This window comes from Mastigoproctus giganteus, chromosome 10, assembly GCF_048544385.1.
Source record: "Mastigoproctus giganteus isolate SK-2022 chromosome 10, ASM4854438v1, whole genome shotgun sequence".
Taxonomy (NCBI): Eukaryota; Metazoa; Arthropoda; class Arachnida; order Uropygi; family Thelyphonidae; genus Mastigoproctus; species Mastigoproctus giganteus.
Genome location: NC_143584.1, coordinates 228383467 through 228408303, shown reverse-complemented (window position 1 = coordinate 228408303; position 24837 = coordinate 228383467). Strand labels below are relative to the sequence as shown.

General features: G+C 36.6%; 1 protein-coding gene across 1 annotated transcript in view; it reads left to right on the top strand.

Moving 5' to 3' along the window:
• LOC150080012 (putative fatty acyl-CoA reductase CG5065) overlaps positions 1-24837 on the top strand; it is a 171838-nt gene that overhangs the window by 141776 nt on the left and 5225 nt on the right. The window contains exons 10-11 of the mRNA XM_090382225.1: positions 5259-5498; positions 13140-13269. Coding sequence (XP_090238351.1) covers positions 5259-5498; positions 13140-13269 — 370 coding nt within the window. The remainder of the gene's footprint in view (positions 1-5258; positions 5499-13139; positions 13270-24837) is intronic.

Here is a 24837-nt window from a genome sequence, read left to right as displayed (position 1 = left end):
GCATATCACCCAGTATTTGCAAATGAATTATAATTCATTTGCAAATGAATGGAGACTAACACATATATTTCTTTCATATTTCATATAATTTCCACAAATGATAAAAAAAAATGAAAGCTCATACACATACTTTGGATTAGCTGTCTTTAGCAACTTGATTCTCCAGCATTAGTAATACCTGCATTTTTCAGTTACCACTTTTACTGCAAAAAACTAGTGTGCTTGTTTTTGCTGGATAGAGGGGTGAGGTAAGGAGGCTTTTTTCACACCCTGTAGAATAATCTAGTGCAGCCTTAGATGGTTGCCACTTTAAAATTTTGAGTTTGACAGCCAAAGCATAATTAAAGATAGAGTTTTGTTATACATTGTCTGCAATTAAAATTATTACCACACTATAAATGGCAATAATAATAATTGCCGACATCAGGCATATTTTCCCATAAAATATAGACTATATTAATACTTTTATGGATTTTTTTAAAAATTGCATATGATTATAATAGCATATAAATTATTTTATATAAATTAAAATAACAAAATATATAAAGTTATAAAGTAAACTTTAACTAAACAAGTAATAAAGAAAAGAAAATCAGTATAGCAACATTGGTGGATGTGAAGCATTACCTATCACATGTCAAGAAATGGAATATAAAATAAAAATATGCCAGTTGTGTGGCAAGTCAAGTATGTACCATAACTTGGCTTGCCATATGACTATCATGATCTTATTATATATATATATTACAATATAATGTAAATTAAGTTAAATATGTAAATTAAAGTAGGTCTCAGGTTCAGAGAATGGAGTGTTGCGAAGAACAAATACAAATAAAACCAGTTCTTAAATAAAGACATTAGAAAAAACAAAAGTGAGGGGAGGGGAGGAAATTAAATTAAGAGAAAGTGTGTTCTGGAGGGAATACATAACTAAAATTTTATCATTTTAAATAAAAGGCAAATAATGCCTAGTTTACAAGCTAATTATGAACAAATTTGGACCAGCACTCTCTTGATAATGCCGAGACCAAACAATGTGAAATATTAGTATTAGTATTAGTATTAGTAACGGCCGTATGGTGCAAGAAAGCCTATGGCTTATGCTGCACCAGCCAAAAAAAAAAAAAAAAAAAAAAATCCGAACAAAACAATGATAAAAACAAAAAATAAATAAATAACTAAATAATAATAATTAATAAATAAAAAAAAATAATAATAAAATAAAAAATAAATAAAAAGGAAATGAATCCTATCATCCTATGCGCTTCCCTACCCCAAAGTACTATCCAGATGACCTTTGAATTTCCCCAAACTGTCGGCCTCTACCACCCATGAAGGCAACTTATTCCAATAATTTATAACTCGCTGGCTAAAATAAAACTTCCTGCAGTCCAATCTAAACATTTCCCCCCGTAACTTGAATTTATGTCCCCTAGTTATAGCATCATTTATAATCTTGAAAATTTCGTCCTCATTCATTTTACTGATGCCTCTCAGAGCCTTAAACACCTCAATCAAATCTCCTCTAAGGTGTCTAGTTTCCAAACTCTGCAACCCACATATTCGAAGTCTTTCTTCATAAGGACGCCCTTTTGCCGATCTTACCAGGCGAGTTACCCTTCGTTGCACCCTTTCAAGAAGCTCGATGTCTTTCTTTAGGTGCGGTCTCCATACTTGAACACAGTATTCCAAGTGTGGTCTAACATAAGCCTTATATAATGGGATTATCACGTCCCTATCTCTACTTGCAAAAGTTCGATAGATCATCGATAGGACACCATGGGCCTTCCTTGCAACCTGTTTACAATGCTCAGAGAATTTCATGTCTAACCGTATCGTAACACCCAAGTCCCTTTCCTCCAGTACTGGGTTTAGTTGAACTCCACCAAGTGAATACGTTATTTTGGGATTACTGTTTCCCAGGTGTAATACCTTACACTTTGTTGGATTAAAGCACAGCTGCCATTTTTCTGACCATTCCTGAAGTCTATCTAGGTCTCTCTGAAGAAGCTCAGCTTGACAGTGATCATTAACTACTCTACCAATTTTAACGTCATCTGTAAATTTAGACATCACGCCCTCTATCCCTTCATCAATGTCGTTTATGAAAATTAAAAACAACAGTGGCCCTAATACTGATCCTTGGGGAACCCCACTTCTTACATCAACCCAATCTGAGGAATAGCCATTTATCACAACCCTCTGCCTCCTGCCCTGAAGCCATCCTTCTATCCATCTAAGGATTTTCCCAGTGATTCCAACCTGTTCCAGCTTATAAAGCAACCGCTCATGTGGGACTGAGTCAAAAGCTTTGCTGAAATCTAAATAAACAATATTATGACTATGATACTACAAACTATCCACAACATGGCCAATAAATGAAAACAGTATGACCACTGAGTCCTATCTTATCAGTAGGCCACAGGATCATGGGATCACTGCATATTGAATGTCAGATCCATGTACTGAACAGCAATTGCAACTGACAAACAACTATCAGCCTGCTGGTGCAATAGACCTTCACAACGATGGCCCATATGCAGTGAAGATATAAAACCAAGATAGCTTAAGCCTTAAAGCCAAATTGCTACCAAAAGAGTGACATATAAATAAGAAACTAAAGTCAACCAGAATATACATACAGTAAACCCTCGCTAATCCAGATTAATTGGAGGAAGAGGTAATCCAGATTATTGCATAATCTGGATTAGTGAAGCAAAAGAACAAAAACTTAGAACACAAATAAATGGAAAATTTAATAACTAAAATATAGGTAGTTCTGATGAAAATAAATAGCGAAAATATCACTGTAGAATCTTTATTTAAAAACTATAAAAAAGACAATACATTTATCCATTGATAGATGGATAAATGTATTGTCTTTTTACACATTTATCAGGTGGCGCTGGCGTCGCACATTAACGGAACTTGATTGTTGCTGTGAATACCACTTAAATCGCTTCTTTCAGCAACACTTCTTTTGGCTTTTGTGTCTATTTGATACACTGCTTTTATCACTTCCCATGTCGAATTTTAACGCAAATGTCTTTATAGATCCATTTTGTTTTTAATATCGCATATTTTAATGTATTATACATGACATTTGCTTTAAAATTCTGTTGGCCAATACCAAATTCTTCAGCAATTTTTTTTCCAGGAACACCATTTTCAAGTTGTTCTATTGCTTTGAGCTTGTTAATGATAGTTAAAGTAACGTGTTTTCTTTTTATTCTGTTTTTAACTTCTTTAGAAACCATAATTATATAAAATATGGTAACTTATGTACATGTATACGTATAAAGAAGTATGCAAATGAAGTGATATAAGCAATAGCATCCATCCGAGTCAACAACTTACCGAACAACACGCAAGACAATGTAATGTATGTTCCGTCTCTCTTTGCACACAGTCAGAGTGACTTATCTGCTCCCATGTGTTCAGAACTGTGAACAGAATTTTTCATATTTTGATCTGGATTAGCAAGCGTTTACTGTATATTCCAATTATAAAAATAAAGAAATAAGGGAGAGAAAGAAGAAGAAAGGAAATGATAAAAAAAAAAAAAAAAAAAAAAGGAAAAGAGAGAAAAAAGGACAGATAAAAAAACATGTATAATACATAAAAAACACATAAATTTAATCAACAAAGGATGTTGCTATACAACTCACAACCCGAGCATCTTCATCAGGTGTCAACTGTCAAAATTTCAAGAAATAACAGCGACATCATATCTATGTCTGATGCCAATAAGGGTAAAAACAAGTTATAAGTATAAATTTTAGATTTAAATTAATAGGAATGAACAGAAACCAAAATAAAGGCAAAAAGAAGGAGAGAAAAAATAACTTATACATGCATTTTGCAGTTGACAAAATATAGACAAATACAGATTTGAAATTTTAATTTAAAAAAATTACATAGTCGTAAATGTGTGAAATTTTAATAAAAAATGAAAGAAAATAAGAATAAGAAAATAAAAAAAATAAGAAAGAAGGATAAAAATAAGAAATTTTAATATAATAACAGTGTAAAAACACCATAGACAACTCTTCAAGGAAAAAACTATGACAGTAGTGTCATAGTTTTTCCTTGTGATATTTATGAAATTATTTATACTCTCGTGATATAAATAATTTCTTAAATATCGCCCGCTTCTCTACCCACTCAATTGCCAACTGAAGACGTTGTAATCCAACAAAAGTCCCCGTAACGACTATTGGCCCACTACATTATTTATTTAATTTCAACTATTTTTCCCTGCTTTAATGACAACCAAGGATTAGATGTGTATACACACCTGCTTCCTTGCGTTTATTCTTATTTCCAAAATAACACTTTATATTTTTTTCATCCCTCCCTTAGTCTTTTTAACTCAACTATTCATCCTAAATATTAACCCAACCCTTTTTAATTAAACCATGCAGATTTATTCAAGGTGAGTACCGCTTTCTTAAGCATTTGCTATTTTATTATTAGTCCATCTACACAGTATTTTAAGATATCCAAAGCCTTGCATTGTCATAAAGATATAGGTCCAAATTTATATAAAGTGAAAAGAAAGAGAACATCATTGTAAATGCGCAAATGGTAAATAAGTTAATGGAGACAAATATAGATCTGAAAGTTTAATAAAATGAAAAAGCAAAACCTTTACGGTAATACTGAACATACAAAGGGCAATAAGAATTATAACACTTAAAACTGACAGAGTGCCTAAAACTCAAGACAAAATAAATGATGCATCACAAATTGACAGTAAATGCAAAAATTTGCATTTGTGCACTTCTTGACTACTGTCTGAATATAAGAAGATGTGAGTTACCATAGTGGTGTATAATTGATCACATGAAGCAGCCTTGTGGCTAGCTTTTTTTTTTTTTATGTGTGTAATTTCAAGCGTTTTTGCTTGAATATGCAGTCTCTTAAGCCCTTAAAAGCATAGAATATAGTATATTTATTACACTATTTATTTTTTTATATTATTATAGTGTCTTATTTATAGTATAGTACACTTTACATACAGTATACTTTGCAATCAAGTTCTGTCTGGTGATGAGCAAATTACAAATTAAATGTTAAACTCAAAATATATTAGGCAATTAAAAATATATTCCTAAGAATGCAATCTGCACATATGCAAAAACCTGTAAAACAAAATTGAATATTGCATAAATGATAGATATGTGTAATTAATTCTTTTGAAAGTTTACAATTTCTGGTAGTATTTTTTTTTTAAAGATATTTTATTTCTCCTGCAGGCCAAATAGCACAAAAATCTACCACTGTACATCGGGTACCTTAAATAAAATAACATGGGGTGATATTGAAAGGATGGCACAGCCCCTTGTAATCAAAAATCCGAGTATACAAGTTCTACGTTATCCTGGCGGAAGCTTCAAATCAAACAGATTCCTGAATGAAGTTTCTGTTCACCTTGAACATAATTTACCTGCCTATCTTCTGGACTTTTTGGGTTGGATTGTAGGCTACAAAACTGAGTAAGTGTCTTTTAAATAATAAAAATAAATATACCATATTAGTATTAGTAATGGCCACATGGTGCAAGAAAGCCTGGCTTATGCTTCACCAGCCAAAAAAATATATATAATAAAATAAAATAATAAGAATAAAAATAAATTAATAATAATAAAAAGAGAATTTTAAATAATAAAAATAAATATACCATATTAGTATTAGTAATGGCCACATGGTGCAAGAAAGCCTGGCTTATGCTTCACCAGCCAAAAAAAAATAAAAAATATATATAATAAAATAAAATAATAAGAATAAAATTAAATTAATAATAATAAAAAGAGAATTTTAAAAAAATAATAATAAAAATTAATAAGAGAAAAGGAAATAGACAACCTATGCATTTCCCTCCTCCATTAAGTAATTATCCAACCGACCTTTGAATTTCCCCAGACTGTCAGCCTCTACCACCCATGTAGGTAATTTATAACTCGCTGGCTAAAATAAAACTTCCTGCCATCCAGTCTAAACAACTCCCCCCCCCCCTGTAACTTGAAATTATGGCCCTTAATTCTAGAATTATTTATAACCGTGAAAATTATGTCCTTTTATTCATTTTGCTCAGAGCCATAAACACCTCAATCAAGTCTCCTCTAAGTGCCTAGTTTCCAAGCTCTGCAACCCACATATTCAAAAAGGGCGTCCATATGAGGAAAGACTCATATAGATGCCCTTTTGCCGATCTTACCTGTCTTTGGACCCTTTCAAGAAGAACAATGTCTTTCTTTAGGTGCAGTCTCCATACTTGAACACAGTATTCCAAGTGTGGTCTAACAATAGCCTTATATAATGGGATTATGATGTCCTTATCTCTACTAGCAATTGTTTGATAAATCATCGATAGGACCATGGGCCCTCCTTGCAACTAGTCTACAATGCTTGTTCGCATACTCTTTGTTGCTGTAACTGCTTTCCATGTTGACTTCATATCTGACTGATCCAAGTCCCTTTTCTCCACTACCAGCTTTAGTTCAACTCTGCCAAGTGTATAAGTTATTTTGGGGTTACTGTTCCCAGGTGCAATACCTTACACTTTGCTGGATTAAAGTGTACAAAAGTAAAGTGTTCTTGGTACAAACGTACAGCCTTGAGTGCACTGCCGTTGGCTTTACCATCACATGAACTGCATGTTCGCATACTCTTTGTTGCTGTAACCGCTTTCCATGTTGACTATCCTTTGACCAGTACTAGTATGCCTGCTACGTCTCAGAGCATTGAGAAAGGGGAAAGAGAGAGAATGAGCATAACCTAACCTAAACAAACAAGTCAGTGGTGGATCCCAACTCTGTGCAGTTCACCTTGTCAGTAGTGGATCCCAACTGGAAATTAGCATTAGCAAGGGCACATGATGCAAGAAAGCAAGCTTATATAGCATATTTAGTCCATATTTGGCGCAATGTTTGAAATTACTAATCTCATGGCACCTTCTGGATCAAGTCTGGAATGCTATTTTGTCATTATAGCTATTAATTTTGAGAAACCAACCTCACATAAATATGTAGACCCCGAAGGGTAGCAATGTTTGTTCGACAATTTCGATAATCCTGGATACTCATCTCGAAAAGAATGGCAAAAATTTTCCCAAGTAGTCTTGAAAACAGTACATAATGCTTCATCAGATGACAATTCGATGAGATCTTCCTTTTGCTGAATGGTAATTCAGCAAATAAAATAAATAATTTTGGGACATGAATAAATATAAAATGCAAAGGGATCGCGAATCCAATACAACTTTTTTTCTGGAGATGCATTAAATCATTTGGAAAAATTCTTAATTAGAATTGTTAGTTGGGTGGCAATGATATCCCTAAATTGTAAAATGTCAATATTATAACAAAATTAGAAAAGAATGGGAACATTTCAATTTTACTATTATTACACTCAAATTCAGTTTTCCAAAGATTAAGCTTCCCTTTGAAAGTTTCTATTTTATCACTGAGTATTAATATATTTATTCCCTGTTCTTGAAGACTTAAATTTAAATCATTAAGTTTTTCAAATATATCAGCAAGGGAACTAAGTTTTCCAGACCATTTTTGATTTGTAAACAATTGAGCAAGGTTCCGATTTTTATCTGATACATAAAAACGAAACTTGATGTTTAAGGTCAAAAAGATGTCGCAACACTTTACCACTGGACAACCACGCCACTTTCATATCTAAAAGAAGCATTTCATCCAATTTTATTAAAAAGAATTGTGAAAAGTCTGCTATTTAAGCTTCTACTGTTTAATAAAGTTGATCACACTTATTGCATCTTTCAGAACTTCGTGCAAATCAGTTTGCATTTCGTTTGCTTGAAGACAATGATTCAAAACTATATTTGGAGCAATTTCCTTTACTTTGCTTTTCAAACCGTTATTTTATCCTGTGAATTCAGCCGCACCATCAGTACATATCGCAAAGCAGTTGTTCCACTTTAGACAATGTTTGTTTAAAAGAAAATGTTTATAACATCAAAAATCTCTCCCGTTGTTCTTCCTTCCTTCCAAAGCTTTGCAAAATAGAAATTCTCCAAACTATCTCCCTCGTAGCACTATCTGACATATACAATAAGTTGAGCAAGGTTTTAAATATCTGTGAATTCATCTAAACTGTATTGCAAAAATTGGACTTTCTCTCAATCGATTTAATAAACTGAATTTTATGTTGTTCACGATAACTGTGTCTCTGAATAGAAGAATGGTATTTAAATCGTTGCTGTACTTTTCTCCATGCATAATTGAAATCATTTTTATTGCAGCAGGGAGAACAAGGGATTCAGCAATAGTATGTGATTTCATTTTTTTTTCGTATTAAATATGAAACTTCCAACGATGCTCTAAAAGCTTTACAAGGAACTGCAGTGTTTTTTCACAACAGATTTCAGACCTTGTATGGCGTCGTCGTCTTTTGAACATGGATTCAGTTTTTTCATTATCTCCGGATGTTTCATATGTAAGTGTCTTTTTAATTTAATAGGTTTCATACTTTCGTTAGCCAGTTTTTCGCAACATATTATGCATGCAGGACGTTGCTCATCATCAACAACACTAAGTAAAGTAAAGCTGTACTTCATAAATTCTTCTTGATATTTCTATTAATTTTCATTCTTTTTGATTTGGAATATGATGACTCTCTACCAGAAATTGGTGGCTGCTGTAGGAATCACGTTGAAGAGTTGGCTACACTTGAAATAATGTTAGTGTTTAAAATTTCACATGATACATTTCTTATCCTTTCAGTTTCTGATGTATCTGTAGCAACATTATTGTCATCACTCCTTTTTTTTTTGTTCTGATTACCCAATTGTCCATGGTAAAATTTATAAAAATGTGTAAATTTTTTTGTTTTCTTAAAAACAATGATAATATACAAAGTAGCAGAAGAATAAAAAACACATCCAGGTTGACGTGAAAGCACCGAATTATGAAGCAGAATGAGGGGTGCGGTGTGCAACAGACTATTTACTGCCACCACATATTCGCACCTCTGGCCTTTAGGCAATTTCAGAAATTTTTGCTGTAGGAAGCATGAATTAAGAGCTAGAGGGATTACGGTTCAGCAATTGAGTAGTACTGAGAAGTATTAATACATACTGAGAAGTCACACTAGTCAGCTGCTTTCTGTGTGTCCATAGCCAGTAAGCAAATTAAGCCATATTATCCACAAGGACAATAAGTAAGAAAGCCGTCTGCATCACACATGAAACCACCCTAAAAAATAAAGACTGGCAACAGGGTTCATTCGTATCTCAGACTTCGTTTATGTAGTAAGGTCTCTACACTTACAGTATTGAAAAAGTAATTTTAACAACAGGTTTTTTTGTCTTTCGTGTGCACAAAAACTAATTTTATTTAAAAATTGCAGCGACCCCTTTAATTTATCCCGCGACCCAGAGGGGATCGCAGGATAAATTAAAGTTGCACCCCATAGTTTGCGCACTACTGGTCTAGAATATTCTTTTCCCTAGTACTTTCCCCGACATGTTGATACAAATAACAATCATCTAAAGTAAGCAAACCCTTAACCATATTTATTTATTATTTATTTATTTTTTGGTAGTTGTTGGCGCATTGGCTTCTGTGGCCATAATTCACCTCCCAAGGTTTTTGCAGTACTTTGATCCAAGCATGAGGCGGGATTCGAACCCACGACCTTTGGGTTGCCAGGCAGGCACTTTACCCACCCGGCTAGCCCGGTTGGCAACCATAATTATGAGAGCTTCTTTGGACTCAGGGGAGGTACCCATAGACTGAAGATGCGCAAATGTCACCCCAATTCACAAAGAAGGATCAAAGACTGACACAAGTAATTATAGACCTGTGATTTTAACTTCTGTTCCAGGAAAATTAATGGAGGCTCTGGTTAAAGAAGCACTGCAGGATCATCTAGACAAGACTTCAGTTATAGCTTGGACACAGCATGGTTTTGTTAAGGGAAAGTCTTACCTGACCAATTTGATTGGATACTATGATGCAGTCACAGAAGACTGGATGCAAGGAATAACTTTGATTTGGATCTTATTTAGATAGTATGAATCAGAGCTGTACTACTCAATATGTTCTACGTTGATAATAATATTAGTAAAATAATAAGAGGAGTTTACCTCAATATAGTGCGTGGAACATTACGCACTATATTGAGGTAAACTCCTCTTATTATTTTACTAATATTTGGATCTTAGAAAGGCTTTTGATACTGTTGCACATGGAAGACTGGTGCACAAATTAGAGCAGTGTGGCACTGGAGGCAAATTGCTGCTATGGATTAAGGGATGGTTCAGGGGGAAAAGACAGAGTGGTAGTCGATGGACACTGCTCATCGTGGACTAATGTTATTAATGGAGTCCCTCGGGGTTCAGTGTTGGGTCCATTGTTGTTTTCTGTATTTATAAATGATATTGATGATGGTATACCAAGCTTAATGTCCAAGTTTGCAGACGATACAAAGGTTGGCATGGTTGTTAAGGACACTACTGACAGTATGCTGCTGCAACAGGATCTGGAAAGGTTGAGCAGATTGGCTGAGAGGTGGAAAATGAAGTTTAACATTGACAAATGTAAAGTACTACATATGGGAAACAGTAACCCCAGAGTAACTTATCAACCCTGTGGTACTTATTTAGTGGTAGAGAATGAAAAGGACCTGGGGGTAATTGTGCAGGCAGATATGAAGTTTTCTGAGCAGGCAGATGGGCTGCAAGAGTAGCTCATGGTGTCTTGTCGATGATATACAGGAATTTTTTTAGCAGGGATAAGGAGGTGATTATTCCCTTTTATAAGGCAATGCTCATTTTAAGAAGGATGTAGAGCTGCTGGAACGAGTACAGAGAAGGGCAACAAGATTAGTGAATGGAACAAAGCGTTGCTCTTACGAAGAAAGGCTTAAGTTTTGCAAATTACAGTGTCTGGAGACTAGGCACCGGCGAGGTGATCTGATAGAGGTATATAAAGCCTTGAATGGTTTGAGCATGCTCAATGCTGATGGGATTCTTCCTCTTGCTCAGAATAATCACCTGAGAGGGCATAAATTCAAATTGAGGAAAGACAGATGTAGGATAGATGTGTGGAAATTTGCCTTTAGCCAGCAGGTAGTTGGTTGGTGGAACAGACTTCCATCCCTTGTTGTGGAAGTTGATAGCCTAAATAAATTTAAGGCTCAGCTGGACAGGTATTTCGAACGAACAGAGGGGTAAAATGGGAGTGGTTTTTTTTTTTTTGGCTGATGCTGCATAAGCTTGCTTTCTTGCATAATATGCCTCTACTAATGCTAATCTAGTTGATTTAAAAATTTTGTTCCCCGTGTGGAGTTTCCTTCCCATTTGCTCCAATCAATTAGAGGCAAATTGAAATCACCCATAATAAGACTTTCACACTTACTTACCTATTCCATTTGCATGTAGAGGCTCTCATCATAATCTTCACAATCACATGGCCTGTAGATTACTCCCAGTCTCATTATACCTTTGCTTCCAACTATTTCACACCATACAGATTCTATATTAGCATACGAAATGTCTTAATCTGGGAAAGCTTTCGTTGCACTCAGGCTACTTTTGATAAGAAGCATGACCTCACTGCCCCTTCTATCTTTCTTGTCCTTCCCAAATACATTGTACATACTGTACAAAACTCATCATCCCTTATCGCCAGGTGGCACCATGTTTCTGTAAGCCCTATTATGTCAGTGTTACTTGTCCTAACCAGCAGTTTGAATTCTCATTTTATTGACGACACTTCTTACATTACTGTATAAACAATTAAAACTTGTATAGTTAACTACCCTGTGTTCTTGTATAGTTAACTACCCAGACACACCCCTTAAAGTTATTTAAGCTCACTTAATTGGCATTTGCTACCTGTTCATTTGAAATGCTTTTGCCCTCAGAACATCTTGCTACAATGTTCTGTTGTGTTAACAAACACATACTCTTGAGGTATGTGCAAGAGTTAATTTGACCAATACTATCAGATAAACGCATATCTATATTACCCTTGTCCCCACCAAACTAGCAATTTCCCTGAACCTTTAAGGTATCCTCAATAATACTGGCAAAATCTTTTGCACCACCTTTGTTTAAATGTATCCTGTCTCTACAAAACAGATTCTTTCTGTGGGCCAAGCTGATAGAAATTTGCACCCTAAAGCCTTGCAGTCCTTCAAGTTTTGAGTTAATCCACAAGGCTTTCAGCATATAATCCCTCCTATCTTGCCTGGGCAGAATTGCAGACACATAGATATTGTGGCCTAACTCATGACATTTCTTCAGCATGGTCTTATATTTGTCTAACAATTCATCAGATCAGGTGTGCTTAATGTCATTAGTCCCCACATGAATAATAATATTCTCTTACCCCCCTCCCCTTAAAATCTGACAGTCTGTTGGTGACATCATTAATAGTTGCTCCTGGCAGACATACCTGGTTCTAGTCCACCTATTCTTATTACAAAAAATATTTCTTGTTTCCCTGAAAATGGACATTTGTCAATGTTAAACTTCATATGGGATTTCAGCCCAGACCTTTTTGTTACACAGTATGGCATAACATCAGTTAACTCTGGAAAATGTAAAAATATAAACAATTTAAATTATTTATATTTTATTTAAAGTATAAATTAAAGTTGCATCTTTGGAAATGCTGAAAATATGTTTCCAAATATTTTGTGGACAGATGAAGCTAAAATAGTGCCATACGGAATTCTTTTAGCTTAATCTGTCCACAAAATCTGTGGACTTTATCTCTCCACAAAATCATAACTGTAACCTTCTTCATGTAGCAGGTTATCTAAAAATTTATCACAATCTATGAAACAGTCCTAATATTTACATTTTTTTTTTTTATATATAGAATTTTTCCCTTTCTTTCTGATACTTCCTCCCATATGAGTTCAGTATCTCAAATGTCATTTCTTCTGATGACCATTGTTATTTCAGCATCTGTATATATGTGAATTAATATAAGTTTTAATTAAAATTACAAATAAAGGATTACATCAAATTACTTAACTGGGGGGATGGCTTGAAAATTTATCAAAGCAACAATCAAGATTTATAAATTCAATACTGAAATCTGGTGTCTAAATTTCATATGCAAATATGAACAAATTATTTAATGTAATTTCAGCTTTGTGCAAATGTGCAAGCGGATGCAAAGAGTTGCCTGTATACTAGAATATTTTACGACTAAGGAATGGTTATTTCACTGCAGGAATTTGCTCTCACTGTTGGAATACATGTCCCCAAAAGACAAAGAGGTAAGTTTTTCTTAAAATGTCTTATTGTTCCCATTATTAAATATGTATGCATATAATTACTCTTCTAGGAGGAAGAAGAAGAAAAAAAAAATTAAGCATTCAGAGACCAATTTCTTTGGCAATGTGCACACAGAAGATCTTTATTGCTGTAGTTATGCCACATTCTACAGATAGCAAAACCCTCCATGGCTACAGGCCTGGGATGCACATACACTAATTATTAGGATATAGAGATGACTGGTCATTCACATCAAGGTTCAAGTTTACAGGATGTGTTAGGATATGCTAGTAAAAGAAAACAAAAATATTAAATAAAGAAATAAGCTAAGAGGATTTATAGAAAGTATTTGCATATTGGTATTCACAGTAGGAATGTCATCAGTAGGAGGTGAGATGACTGAGTGATTTTTTTTTCACTACTTGTGTATCTGTATTGACAAGAATCAGTCAGCTACATATAGGCAATTATTTGTAACTACAAATGATGGTTCTGCTCAAAGAGGAACTGGAAGAGGATTCCTTCATTTGTTCTGGAGTATTACGGAAATTTGGTGGTGTGATGAAGCCAGCAATCATTGACAGTAGTTTTTGCTGATCAGACTTTTGATTTAAGAGTGATGTAGTTTAAAGCCTCTGTCATTGCATTCATATGATAAAGACTTTTCAGCTGATGTTTAAAGGTGAGCCAGTGGAGAAGCCAGTATTCATCTGATTGAGAGGTTTGGAGAGTAGATAGGACAGTAGATGCTCAGATTTCAGTTGCTCACAGGGCTATGGGGTGACTGAGCCTGTAAACATATTTTTGTTTTTTGGATCTCTCATGATTCAAGATGTGCATGGAATGTAAAGTCTTATCACAAAATAGCTTTGATTTGTGGAAGATCAGAACTGTTATTTTTAAATTAATATGGTATAGTTTAAAACTGTTTTCCACTCCCCATTTCTTGAAAGAACCTCAAAGCTAGGACAGTGACTCCAACTACTTTTCTTCATGGTGTGTGGAAAAATCTGGATTTTAGGTATGAATTCTAAATTTTATTTTGTTATGAGGCACTCAACTCTGTAACATACATCATTAATCTGCTGGCAGTTGAGTGAAATCATATATATTGGATATTGACAACTTTGTAGCACGTTTTCATTCTATCCAATTAGAGACTGCAAGTTACTTCACTTCAGAAAGAGAAGAACAATTTTCCAGTGAAGTCAGCATAAATAAAAGAGAGAGAGAGTAAACAATTTGTTAATTTTTATGGACAGTAGAAAGAAGTTGATGTGTGGATTCAAGTCTAAGTGCTGCAAGCGATAACATCACAGTCTGTAAGGGCTGCAATTTCCAGCATTGCATAATATTAGTATTATGTATATTCACGCAAGTTTTAGTATTGGCAAAGAGGCAAGCTTATACACAACTTCATTTTTCCATCCCATCTAATAATTTGTCCAAACCTTAAGTTTATTCAAACTTCTACAACACTAGATGGAAGTTTATTCAAACAAGCATTTACCCTTTGACTGAAACTAAATTTTCACATAGTTAATCTGCAACAAACCTGTTTAAATCCATGTTGATTTTTGTTTGATTTGAGAAAGAGTAAAACTGATATTAGCATTAAGTTTTAGCATCATAAAACTGATAACTGATATTAAAACTGATATTAGCATCAAAATTATGATGCAAAATTACGATGCAAAATTACGATTTTACGATGCAAAATTATTAGCATCGTAAAACTGATATTAGCATCAACTTTTAGAGCCATTTTCCACAAATGGTCTGAAAAGTAGCAAATAAGATTTATTGCTTATAAATATAAGGTTAGGTTGGTTATAATTTATTGCTTATAAATATAAGGTTAGGTTAGGTCTCGCACCTGGAGAATGGAATCCCAGAATAACGTAAAAATCAAGGAGAAGATAAAGATGCTTCAGGATGTAAAAGATTTTTGAGTTTATGGTAAATTGATTTACCAAACTCTAATGCTAGGAGTTTGATAAATAAATTTGATGAATTTGAGGTATTGCTCAAAGCATCAAAGGCGGATATTGTTGGGATATCAGAGACATGGTGTCACACATATATAAGGAACGCAGAACTGGAATTTGGAGAGTACAACGTCTACAGAAAGGATAGACAGGATAGGAAGGGAGGAGGAGTTATGCTATTAGTTAAGAAATACATAAAATCCAAGGAAGTGAAGCCAGTGGACATCGCTGGACAGTGCAGTGTCGAGTCAGTTTGGTGTGATATCAGCATTTGGAGATCAAAATTGAGAGTAGGAGTGTGCTATAGGCCTAATGACTCTGACGAGTATAATAAGAAAATGTACAGGGAAATAGAGTTGGCCAGTAAATCAGAGAGTCTTATAACGGGGGATTTTAATTTCCCAGATATTGACTGGAATTTGTGGGTTGGTCACTCACACACTAGCAAGGCTTTTGTGGATTTATTGGATGATTGTTTTCTACATCAGCATGTTCGGGAGCCAACTAGAGGGAGTAATATACTTGATTTGATTATCAGTAGTGATTCTTCATGCATTAAGAATCTGCAGATAAAGGAACCACTAGGTGGCAGTGATCACAGTCTGCTCAAGTGGGATTTACTCAAAGGGGTAACTACCATCAGGGGTAAAGGGTAGGATTATTGCTTTCGTAAAGGCGACTACGACGGTCTAAGACAGATTCGAAATTCTATACAGTGGGACAAACTGAAGATGTTACCAACAGCAAATTCAAAATGGGAAGCATTCAAAGAACTTATCTTGGAAGCTACTAGGCTTTACATGCCAACTAAGAAATATTATTCAAGATTTAGGCCTAAATGGATGGCAGATGAACTAATGAGACACATGGCAGAGAAGAAAAATGCATGGGATACATATAAATTAACACATGACACAGAAGCCTATGATAGATATAAGCTGCTCTGTAACCAAGTCACAAAGGAGGTTAGGCAGGCAAAGGATTTAGAAGGAAGGGGATGAATCAGATTGGTCCATTTGATATCAATGGTTCAACTGTTGATGATCCTGCTCAGGTAGCTAACAAACTAAATGAATATTTTGCATCGACATTCACACATGAAGAGTTATTCAGTGAGGGGAATGCCAGAGGTGTATTCAACTCTGGCAGTAAGCTAGATAATCTTGTACTAACTGAGAGTAAAGTGGAGGAGAAATTGTTGAAGATAAACACAAGAAAGGCACCTGGGGTAGTAGTAGTAGTAGTAGTGGCACATGATGCAAGAAAGCAAGTGTAGGAGCTTATGCAGCATCAGCCAAAAAAAAAAAAAAAAAAAATCACACCATTCCCTCCAAATGCCTGTCCAGTTCCTCCTTAAATTTATTTAACCTATCAACTTCTACAACGACAGATGGAAGTTTGTTCCAGCAATTAACCACCCGCTGGCTAAAGGCAAATTTCCGCACATCTGTTCTACATCTGTCCTTTCTTAATTTGAACTTATGTCCCCGTAGGTTGGTAATCTGAACAAGTGGAAGGATCCCATCAGAATTCAGCGTGTTCAACCCATTCAAGGCCTTATAGACCTCAATCAGATCACCGCGCAGGTGCCTAGTCTCCAGCCACTGCAATTTGCAGAACTTTAGCCTCTCTTGGTAAGAGAATCCCTTCATTCCCCTCAACAATCGTGTTGCTCTTCTCTGTACACGCTCAAGCAAATCTACATCCTTCCTAAAATGAGGCCTCCAGACCTGTACGCAGTACTCAAGGCGTGGCCCGACCATTGCCTTATACAGAGGGACAATCACCTCCTTTTCCCTGCTAGCAAAATTCCTATATATCATTGACAAAACCCCATGACCCGCCCTAGCAGCCTGTCTGCACTGCTCAGAAAACTTCATATCTGACTGCACAATTACTCCCAGGTCTTTTTCATTTTCTACCACCTTAAGTGTAGTACCACACAGTTGGTACGTTTCTCTGGGGTTACTTCTACCCATATGCAGTACTTTTCATTTGTCAAGGTTGAACTTCAGTTGCCACTTCTTAGCCCATCTGCCCAAATTATCTAGATCCTGTTGCAGTAGCACACTGCCATTACTGTCATTAACAACCCTGCCAACCTTTGTGTCATCTGCAAACTTCGACATTAAGCCTGATATACCTTCATCAATATCATTGATAAATACACAAAACAACAGTGGACCCAACACCGAACCCTGTGGGACTCCACTAATAACATTAGTCCACGAAGAGCAGCACCCATTGATAACCACCCTCTGTCTTCTCCCACTTAACCATCCTTTTTTCCATTGTAGCAACTTATCCTTAATACCATTCTGCTCCAATTTGTACAGTAGTCTTCCATGGGCAACAGTGTCAAAAGCTTTCCTGAAATCCAAGTATATGATATCAAAATTATTTTTTGCATCCAGTTCCTTTGTGACCACATCATAATAACCAATCAAATTTGTCAGACAAGACTTTCCCTTAACAAACCCATGCTGTGTTTGAATTATTGCTGCAGTCTTGTCTAGATGATCCTGCAATGCATCTTTAACCGGCGACTCCATTATTTTACCCGGAACAGAAGTTAAACTAACTCATCTGTAATTACTCGTGTCACCCTTCGATCCACCTTTGTGAATTGGGGAAACATTTGCACATCTCCAGTACGTGGGAACCTCCCCTGAGTCCAAGGATGCTCTCATAATTATGGCTAAGGGTTTGCTTAGTTGCTTTGCTGCCTCCTTTAAAATAACTGGATAGATCCCATCCACCCCAGGTGCCTTTCTTATGTTTAACTTCAACAATTTCTCCTCCACTTTGCTCTCAGTTATTACAAAATCATTAAGCACACTGCTACAATTTGATAACCTTCTTCCATTTTCAAATTGTAATCATTCCTCACGTGTGAATGTAGATGCAAAATACTCATTCAGTTTGTTTGCTATCTGAGCAGGATCATCAACAGTCGAACCATCGATGTCAAGTGGACCAATCATATTCATCCCCTTCCTTTTAGAGTTTATATAAGTAAAGAAATCCTTGCTGTTTTTCTTAGCATCTTTTGCCAAAGATTTCTCGTAATCCGCCTTCGCCTGCCGAACCTCCTTTGTGACCTGATTACAGACTAGCTTATATCTGCCACAGGCTTCTGCGTCACCTGATAATTTATATGCATCCCATGCATTTTTCTTCTCTGTCACGAGTCTCATTAGTTCATTTGATAACCATTAGTTCATTAGTTCATTTGATAACCATTTAGGCCTAAACCTTGATGGGATCTATCCAGTTATATTAAAGAAGGCAGCAAATGAAGTAAGCAAACCCTTAGCCATAATTATGAGAGCTTCCTTGGACTCAGGGGAGGTACCCATAGACTGGAGATGTCCAAATGTGACCCCAATTCACAAAGGAGGATCAAAGGCTGACACAAGTAATTATAGACCTGTGAGTTTAACTTATGTTCCAGGAAAATTAATGGAGGCACTGGTTAAAGAAGCACTGCAGGATCATCTCGACAAGCCTTCAGTTATAGCTCGGACACAGCATGGTTTTGTCAAAGGGAAGTCTTGCCTGACCAATTTGATTGGATACTATGATGCAATCACAAAAGAGATGGATGCAGAGAATAACTTTGATATTATATATATTATATACTTGGATCTTAGAAAGGCTTTTGATACTGTTGCACATGGAAGACTGCTGCACAAATTGGAGCAGTGTGGCATTGGAGGCAAATTGCTGGTATGGATAAAGGATAAAGGGGTGATTGAGGGAGAGAATACAGAGAGTGGTAATCAATGGACACTGCTCATCGTGGATTAATGTTATTAGTGAAGTCCCTTAGGGTTCAGTGTTGGGTCCATTATTGTTTTCTGTATTTTTAAATAATATTGATGATGGTATATCAAGCTTAATGTCCAAGTTTGCAGATGATACAGAGGTTGGCAGGGTTGTTAAGGACACTGCTGCTGCAACAGGATCTGGAAAGGTTGAGCAGATGGGCTGAGAGGTGGCAAATGAAGTTTAACCTTGACAAATGTAAAGTACTACATATGGGAAACAGCAACCCCACAGCAACGTATCAACTCTGTGGTACTACACTGATAGTGGTAGAGAATGAAAAGGACCTGGGGATAATTGTGCAGGCAGATATGAAGTTCTCTGAGCAGTGCAGACGACTGCAAGAGTAGCTCATGGTGTCTTGTCAATGATATACAGGAATTTTTCTAGCAGGGATAAGGAGGTGATTATTCCCTTGTATAAGGCAATGGTCAGGCCACACCTTGAGTACTGTATACAGGTCTAGAGCCTCATTTCAAGAAGGATGTAGAGCTGCTGGAACGAGTACAGAGAAGGGCAACAAGATTAGTGAATGGAACAAAGGGTTGCTCTTAAGAAGAAAGGCTTAGGTTTTGCAAATTACAGTGTCTGGAGACTAGGCACCAGCGAGGTGATATGATAGAGCTGTATAAAGCCTTGAATGGTTTGAGCATGCTCAATACGGATGGGATTCTTCCTCTTGCTCAGAATAATCACCTGAGAAGGCATAAATTCAAATTGAGGAAAGACAGATTTTTTTTTTTTTTTTTATGAGAACCCCAAACACGAGAGGTATTAGAACCTATAGTACTTAGTACCGTGCTTGGGTTGGAGGTTCAGAAGACGAAAGAAGATATTTGTTGATATTGGACTTGAACTTCTGTAGATTGTAATTTTCAGGAAATACGTATGAAGGAAGGTTGTTCCAGAAAACGGCAGTTGAATGAATAATCGAGGAAGATAAAAACTTGGTTCCGTGGGTTTGTAGTTGGACAGTAAATGGATGTTGGCGGCACGTGTTCGGACTGTTTTGAAGGAGAGAGCGGGAATTATAGAAGCCAATTCAGAAGAACAGTGCCCATGGAAGTATCTGTAGAAGAGGCATGCAGCAGAAACAGTGCGTCTATGAGACAGTGAGTGGAGAGACTCTGTTAGAGATGAATCATTAATTAACCTAACTGCCCTCTTCTGAATGGAATCAAGAAGCCTAAGAGAGGTTTTGGGGGCACCACCCCAGATGTGGGAACAATATTCCATGGCAGGGAGGATTTGCGATTTATACAGAGTGAGCAGCTGTTTGGAAGAAAAGTAACGCCGAGAGCGAAAGAGAAAACCAAGTTTTTTAGATGCAGAGGAAGCAATATTTGTAATGTGCTTGTGCCAAGAGAGATTAGAAGTCAGGGTAATCCCCAAAAGAGATATATCATTTTGCCTAGAAATCTGAGTGTCACTAAAGATAAGCATAAGAGCAGAAGAATCCTTTTTGCGAGATATAAGACAAGACTGAGTTTTAGAAGGGTTGAAATCAACTAAGTTGTCTTTGCCCCACTGGAGAATTACCTGAAGATCGGCATTTAAGGAATTGGCAGCAGATTTTCGAGAACTTGAAGCTGATTGAGCTGGACAAGGTTTCTCAAAATGGAAAGTTGAATGCAATGTGCTATCATCGGCAAAACTATGGATAGGATTTCTAGTCAATGGAAGAAGGTCATTGATATACAAGAGGAAAAGAGTGGGGGAAAGAACTGAACCTTGGGGGACACCGGCATTAGTGGAGAAGTTAGAAGACAGAGAGCCATCTACCATCACCCTCAGTGAGCGATCAGAGAGAAAACTGGATAACCAATTACTAAAAACAGTTGGCAAACCATAAGATGGAAGCTTGTTTAGAAGACCTTTATGTCAAACACGATCAAAAGCAACTACTTGTGTTTCACCGAACTTTTCCATTGAATTAGTCCACAAATGGGTAACATAAGCCAGAATATCACCAGTGGATCGACACTGACGGAATCCATACTGGCGATCGTTGATCAGACGGAAGGTTTCTAGGTAGTTTAAGAGTTGGCGGTTAATTGATTTCTCCATTACTTTAGAAAGAGTAGAAGTAATTGCAATGGGACAATAATTGGATGGGAGGGATTTGTCACCCTTTTTAGGAACTGGCTGGATATGAGCAAATTTCCAAACAGAAGGAAAAACACCTTTGGAATAAGAAAGTGAAAAAAGGCGGCAAAGAATAGGAGTAAGTTCAGGAGCACAGGTTTTGAGAACAAGTGGAGAAATACCATCAGGACCTGGAGCTTTCTTAGCATCAAGATTCGTCAAAATCCTTCTGATATCCTTTTGACGGAAGACCACAGGAGGCATTGAATGGAGCGTGTTAGGAATGGTGGGAGGTGTTTTACCAAGATCATTAATACATGAGCTCGGAGAAAACTGGGATGCTAGCAGGTCAGCTTTATCCTTGGCTGAAGTGACAACAGAACCATCTGGTTTGGACAGAGGTGGGAGCAGAGATGGGCAAAAGTTGCGGCCAATAGCTTTGGCAAGAGACCAGAATGCTCGGCTACCATTAGGGCAAGAAGCAAGTTTTCTACTCTTAGCCTGTTCAAACTCTAGTTTGGACTGATTAATAACTGCTTTACAATTGTTGCGAGATTTGGTGTAGGCAGAAAATGAAACTGAAGAATTAGAAACAAGCCAATTACGATATGCAACATTCTTCTCTTGGACAGCCTTAGCACATCTATTGGAAAACCAAGGTTTAGATAAAGGACGAGATTTTAAAGTGGAGTGTGGTATAAAGGATTCCATTCCTGCAAGAATAATTTCACTGACATGATCTGAGCAAACGTTGACATCAGAAGTTTTGAAACAGTAATCAGACCAAGGAAAGGAAGAAAAGAAGTCTCGCAGGTCATCCCATTTTGCATTCTTGTAATGCCAAACAATACAAGGTTGGGAATAGCCATGAGATAAAGGTTCCATTGGAGAAGAGACAATCACCAAGTTGTGATCTGAAGTGCCTAAAGGACCTCTCACTTCAATCTTGTACTTAGAAGGGTTGTTTGTGAGAAAAAGATCAAGTGTATTGGCTGTATGATTAGGATTGTCCGGTATTCTTGTAGGTAAATGAACAATCTGTGCTAGGTCATTAGTAATTGCAAAAGCCTCAGCATCTCGACCTGCTGGGTCGGTGTGACTAGAAAACGGAAGCCAGCTGGAGTTGTGAACGTTAAAATCACCAAGGAAAATTACCTCACTGTTAGGAAAGCTGGACTGGAGAAAGTCAAGTTGCAAAGAGAGGAAGTCAAAGAGCTCCAAGTGATTAGTGGAGTTGGGAGAACGGTAGAGACAACAGATGAATTTTACGCCAGAGAAGATCAAAGAGAGGAGATTCCAAATTGCCAAGTCTCTGACAGGGAATATCAGAACGGACATATGCACAAGTACCACCTTTGAGGCGAAAGGAATCATACAGCAAATAATTTGGACATCTAAGATGAGCAATAGTTGAATCAACCGATAACTGAGATTCAGTCAGAAAAAGTACATGGGGTTTGGAAGACTGCAAGTGGAAATGGACATCGTTGAGATTGGAATTGAGACCACGTATATTTGTGAAATGAATTAGGAAGTCCCTGGGAGGTTTAGATCTTTTCGCAGATAAGCTTGCTCTATTATTTTGTAGATGTAGGATAGATGTGCGGAAATTTGCCTTATAGTCAGTGGGTAGTTGGTTGGTGGAACAGACTTCCATCCCTTGTTGTTGAAGTTGATAGCCTAAATAAATTTAAGGCTCAGCTGGACAGGTATTTCGAACGAACGGAAGGGTGAACTGTAAGTTTTTTTTTTTTTTTTTTGGCTGATGCTGCATAAGCTCGCTTTCTTGCATCATATGCCTCTACTAATGCTAATTATTCATCCTAAGAATGATTTATTGGATGTTTGCAAGTGGGAAGAAGGATTTCATCACTTCTCTATGAAAGTGAGAATGCACATAAAAGAAATCCTTGAAATAGTTCAAAGACATGGATTTACTGGATGATTGTTTTCTACATCAGCATGTTCAAGAGGCAAACAGAGCGAGTAATACTCTTGATCTGATTATCAGCAGTGATTATTCATGCATTAAGAATTAGTAGATAAAGAAACGACTAGGTGTTAGTGATTACACTGTATGAAGTAGGATTTACTCAAAGATGTAACTACCATCACGGGTAAAGGAAAGGGCTTTTGCTTTCGTAAAGGTGACTACAGGGGAACCAACGGATGATGTTACCAACAGCAAATTCAAGGAAGTAACCTTGAAAGCTACCAGGCTTTTCATGCCAACTAAGAAATGAAATACTGTTCAAGGTTTAGGCCTTAAATATATGTCAGATGAACTAATGAGACATGTAGTAGAGAAGAAAATCCATGGGAGCATACAAATTATCAGGTGAAATAGAAGACTATGGGGGATAAAAGCTAGTCTGCAATCAAGTGACAAAGGAGGTTAGGCAAGCAAAGGCAGATTATGAGAAATCTTTGGCAAAGGATGCAAATAAAAATAGCAAAGACGTCTTATGTAAATTCTAGATGGGGATGAATCAGATTGGCCCACTTGATATCGTCGGTTCAACTGTTGATTGAACTGTTAGCTTGCAAACTGAATATGAGTATTTTGCATCTACATTCACATCAGGAATTCTGTAGGGAAGTGGTGAATAGAAGCTTATTAAACTCTAACAGGGAGCTAAATGATTTTGTAATAACTGAGAGCAAAGAGGAGAAATTGAAGAAGTTAAACATAAGAAAGGCACCTGTGGTGGATGGTATCTATCTAATTATATTAAAGGAGGTGGCAAAATAAGTAATCAAACTCTTAGCCATAATTATGAACGCATCCTTCGAGACAGAGCAGGTCTTCATGGACTGGAGATGTGCAAATATATCCCCAATTCACAACAGGCAATCAAAGGGTGACACAGTTAATTACAGACCTGTTAGTTTAACTTCTTTTCCAGGGAAAATAATGGAGTTACTGGTTAAAGAAACATTGCAGGATCATCTAGACAAGACTGCAGTAATAATTTATGGTTTGTTAAGGGAAAGTCTTGTGTGATCAATTTGATTGGATAATATGATGTGGTCACAAAGGAACTGGATGCAAAAAATAATTTAGATATCATATACTTGTATTTCAGGAAACCGTTTAATACTGTTGATATGGAAGACTACTGAACAAATTGGCATTAAGGGCAAGTTGCTACAATGGATAAAAGGATGGTTGAGTGGAAGAAGACAGAGAGTGGTAATCAGTGGACACTGATGTTCATGGACTAATGTTAATAATGGAGTCCTACCTGGGTTCAGTGTTGGGTCCATTGTTGTTTTGTATATTTATCATTGACATTGATAATCAGGCTTAATGTCAACGTTTGCAGATGATACTAAGGTTGGCAGTAATGACAGCATGCTACTGCAACAGGATCTAGAAAAGTTGGGCAGATGGGCTGAGTGGCAACTGAAGTTTAACATTGACAAATGCAAAGTACTGCATATGGGTAGAAGTAACCCCAGAGAAATGTACCAACTGTATGGTACTACACTCAGGGAGGTGGAGAATGAAAAAGACTTGGGGAGTAATTGTACAATCAGATATGAAGGTTTCTGAGCAGTGCAGATAGGCTACCAGAGCCGACCATAGGGTTTTGTCAATGATATACAGGAATAAGGAGTGATTATCCCCTTGTATAAGGCAATGGTCAGGCCTCACCTTGAGTACTG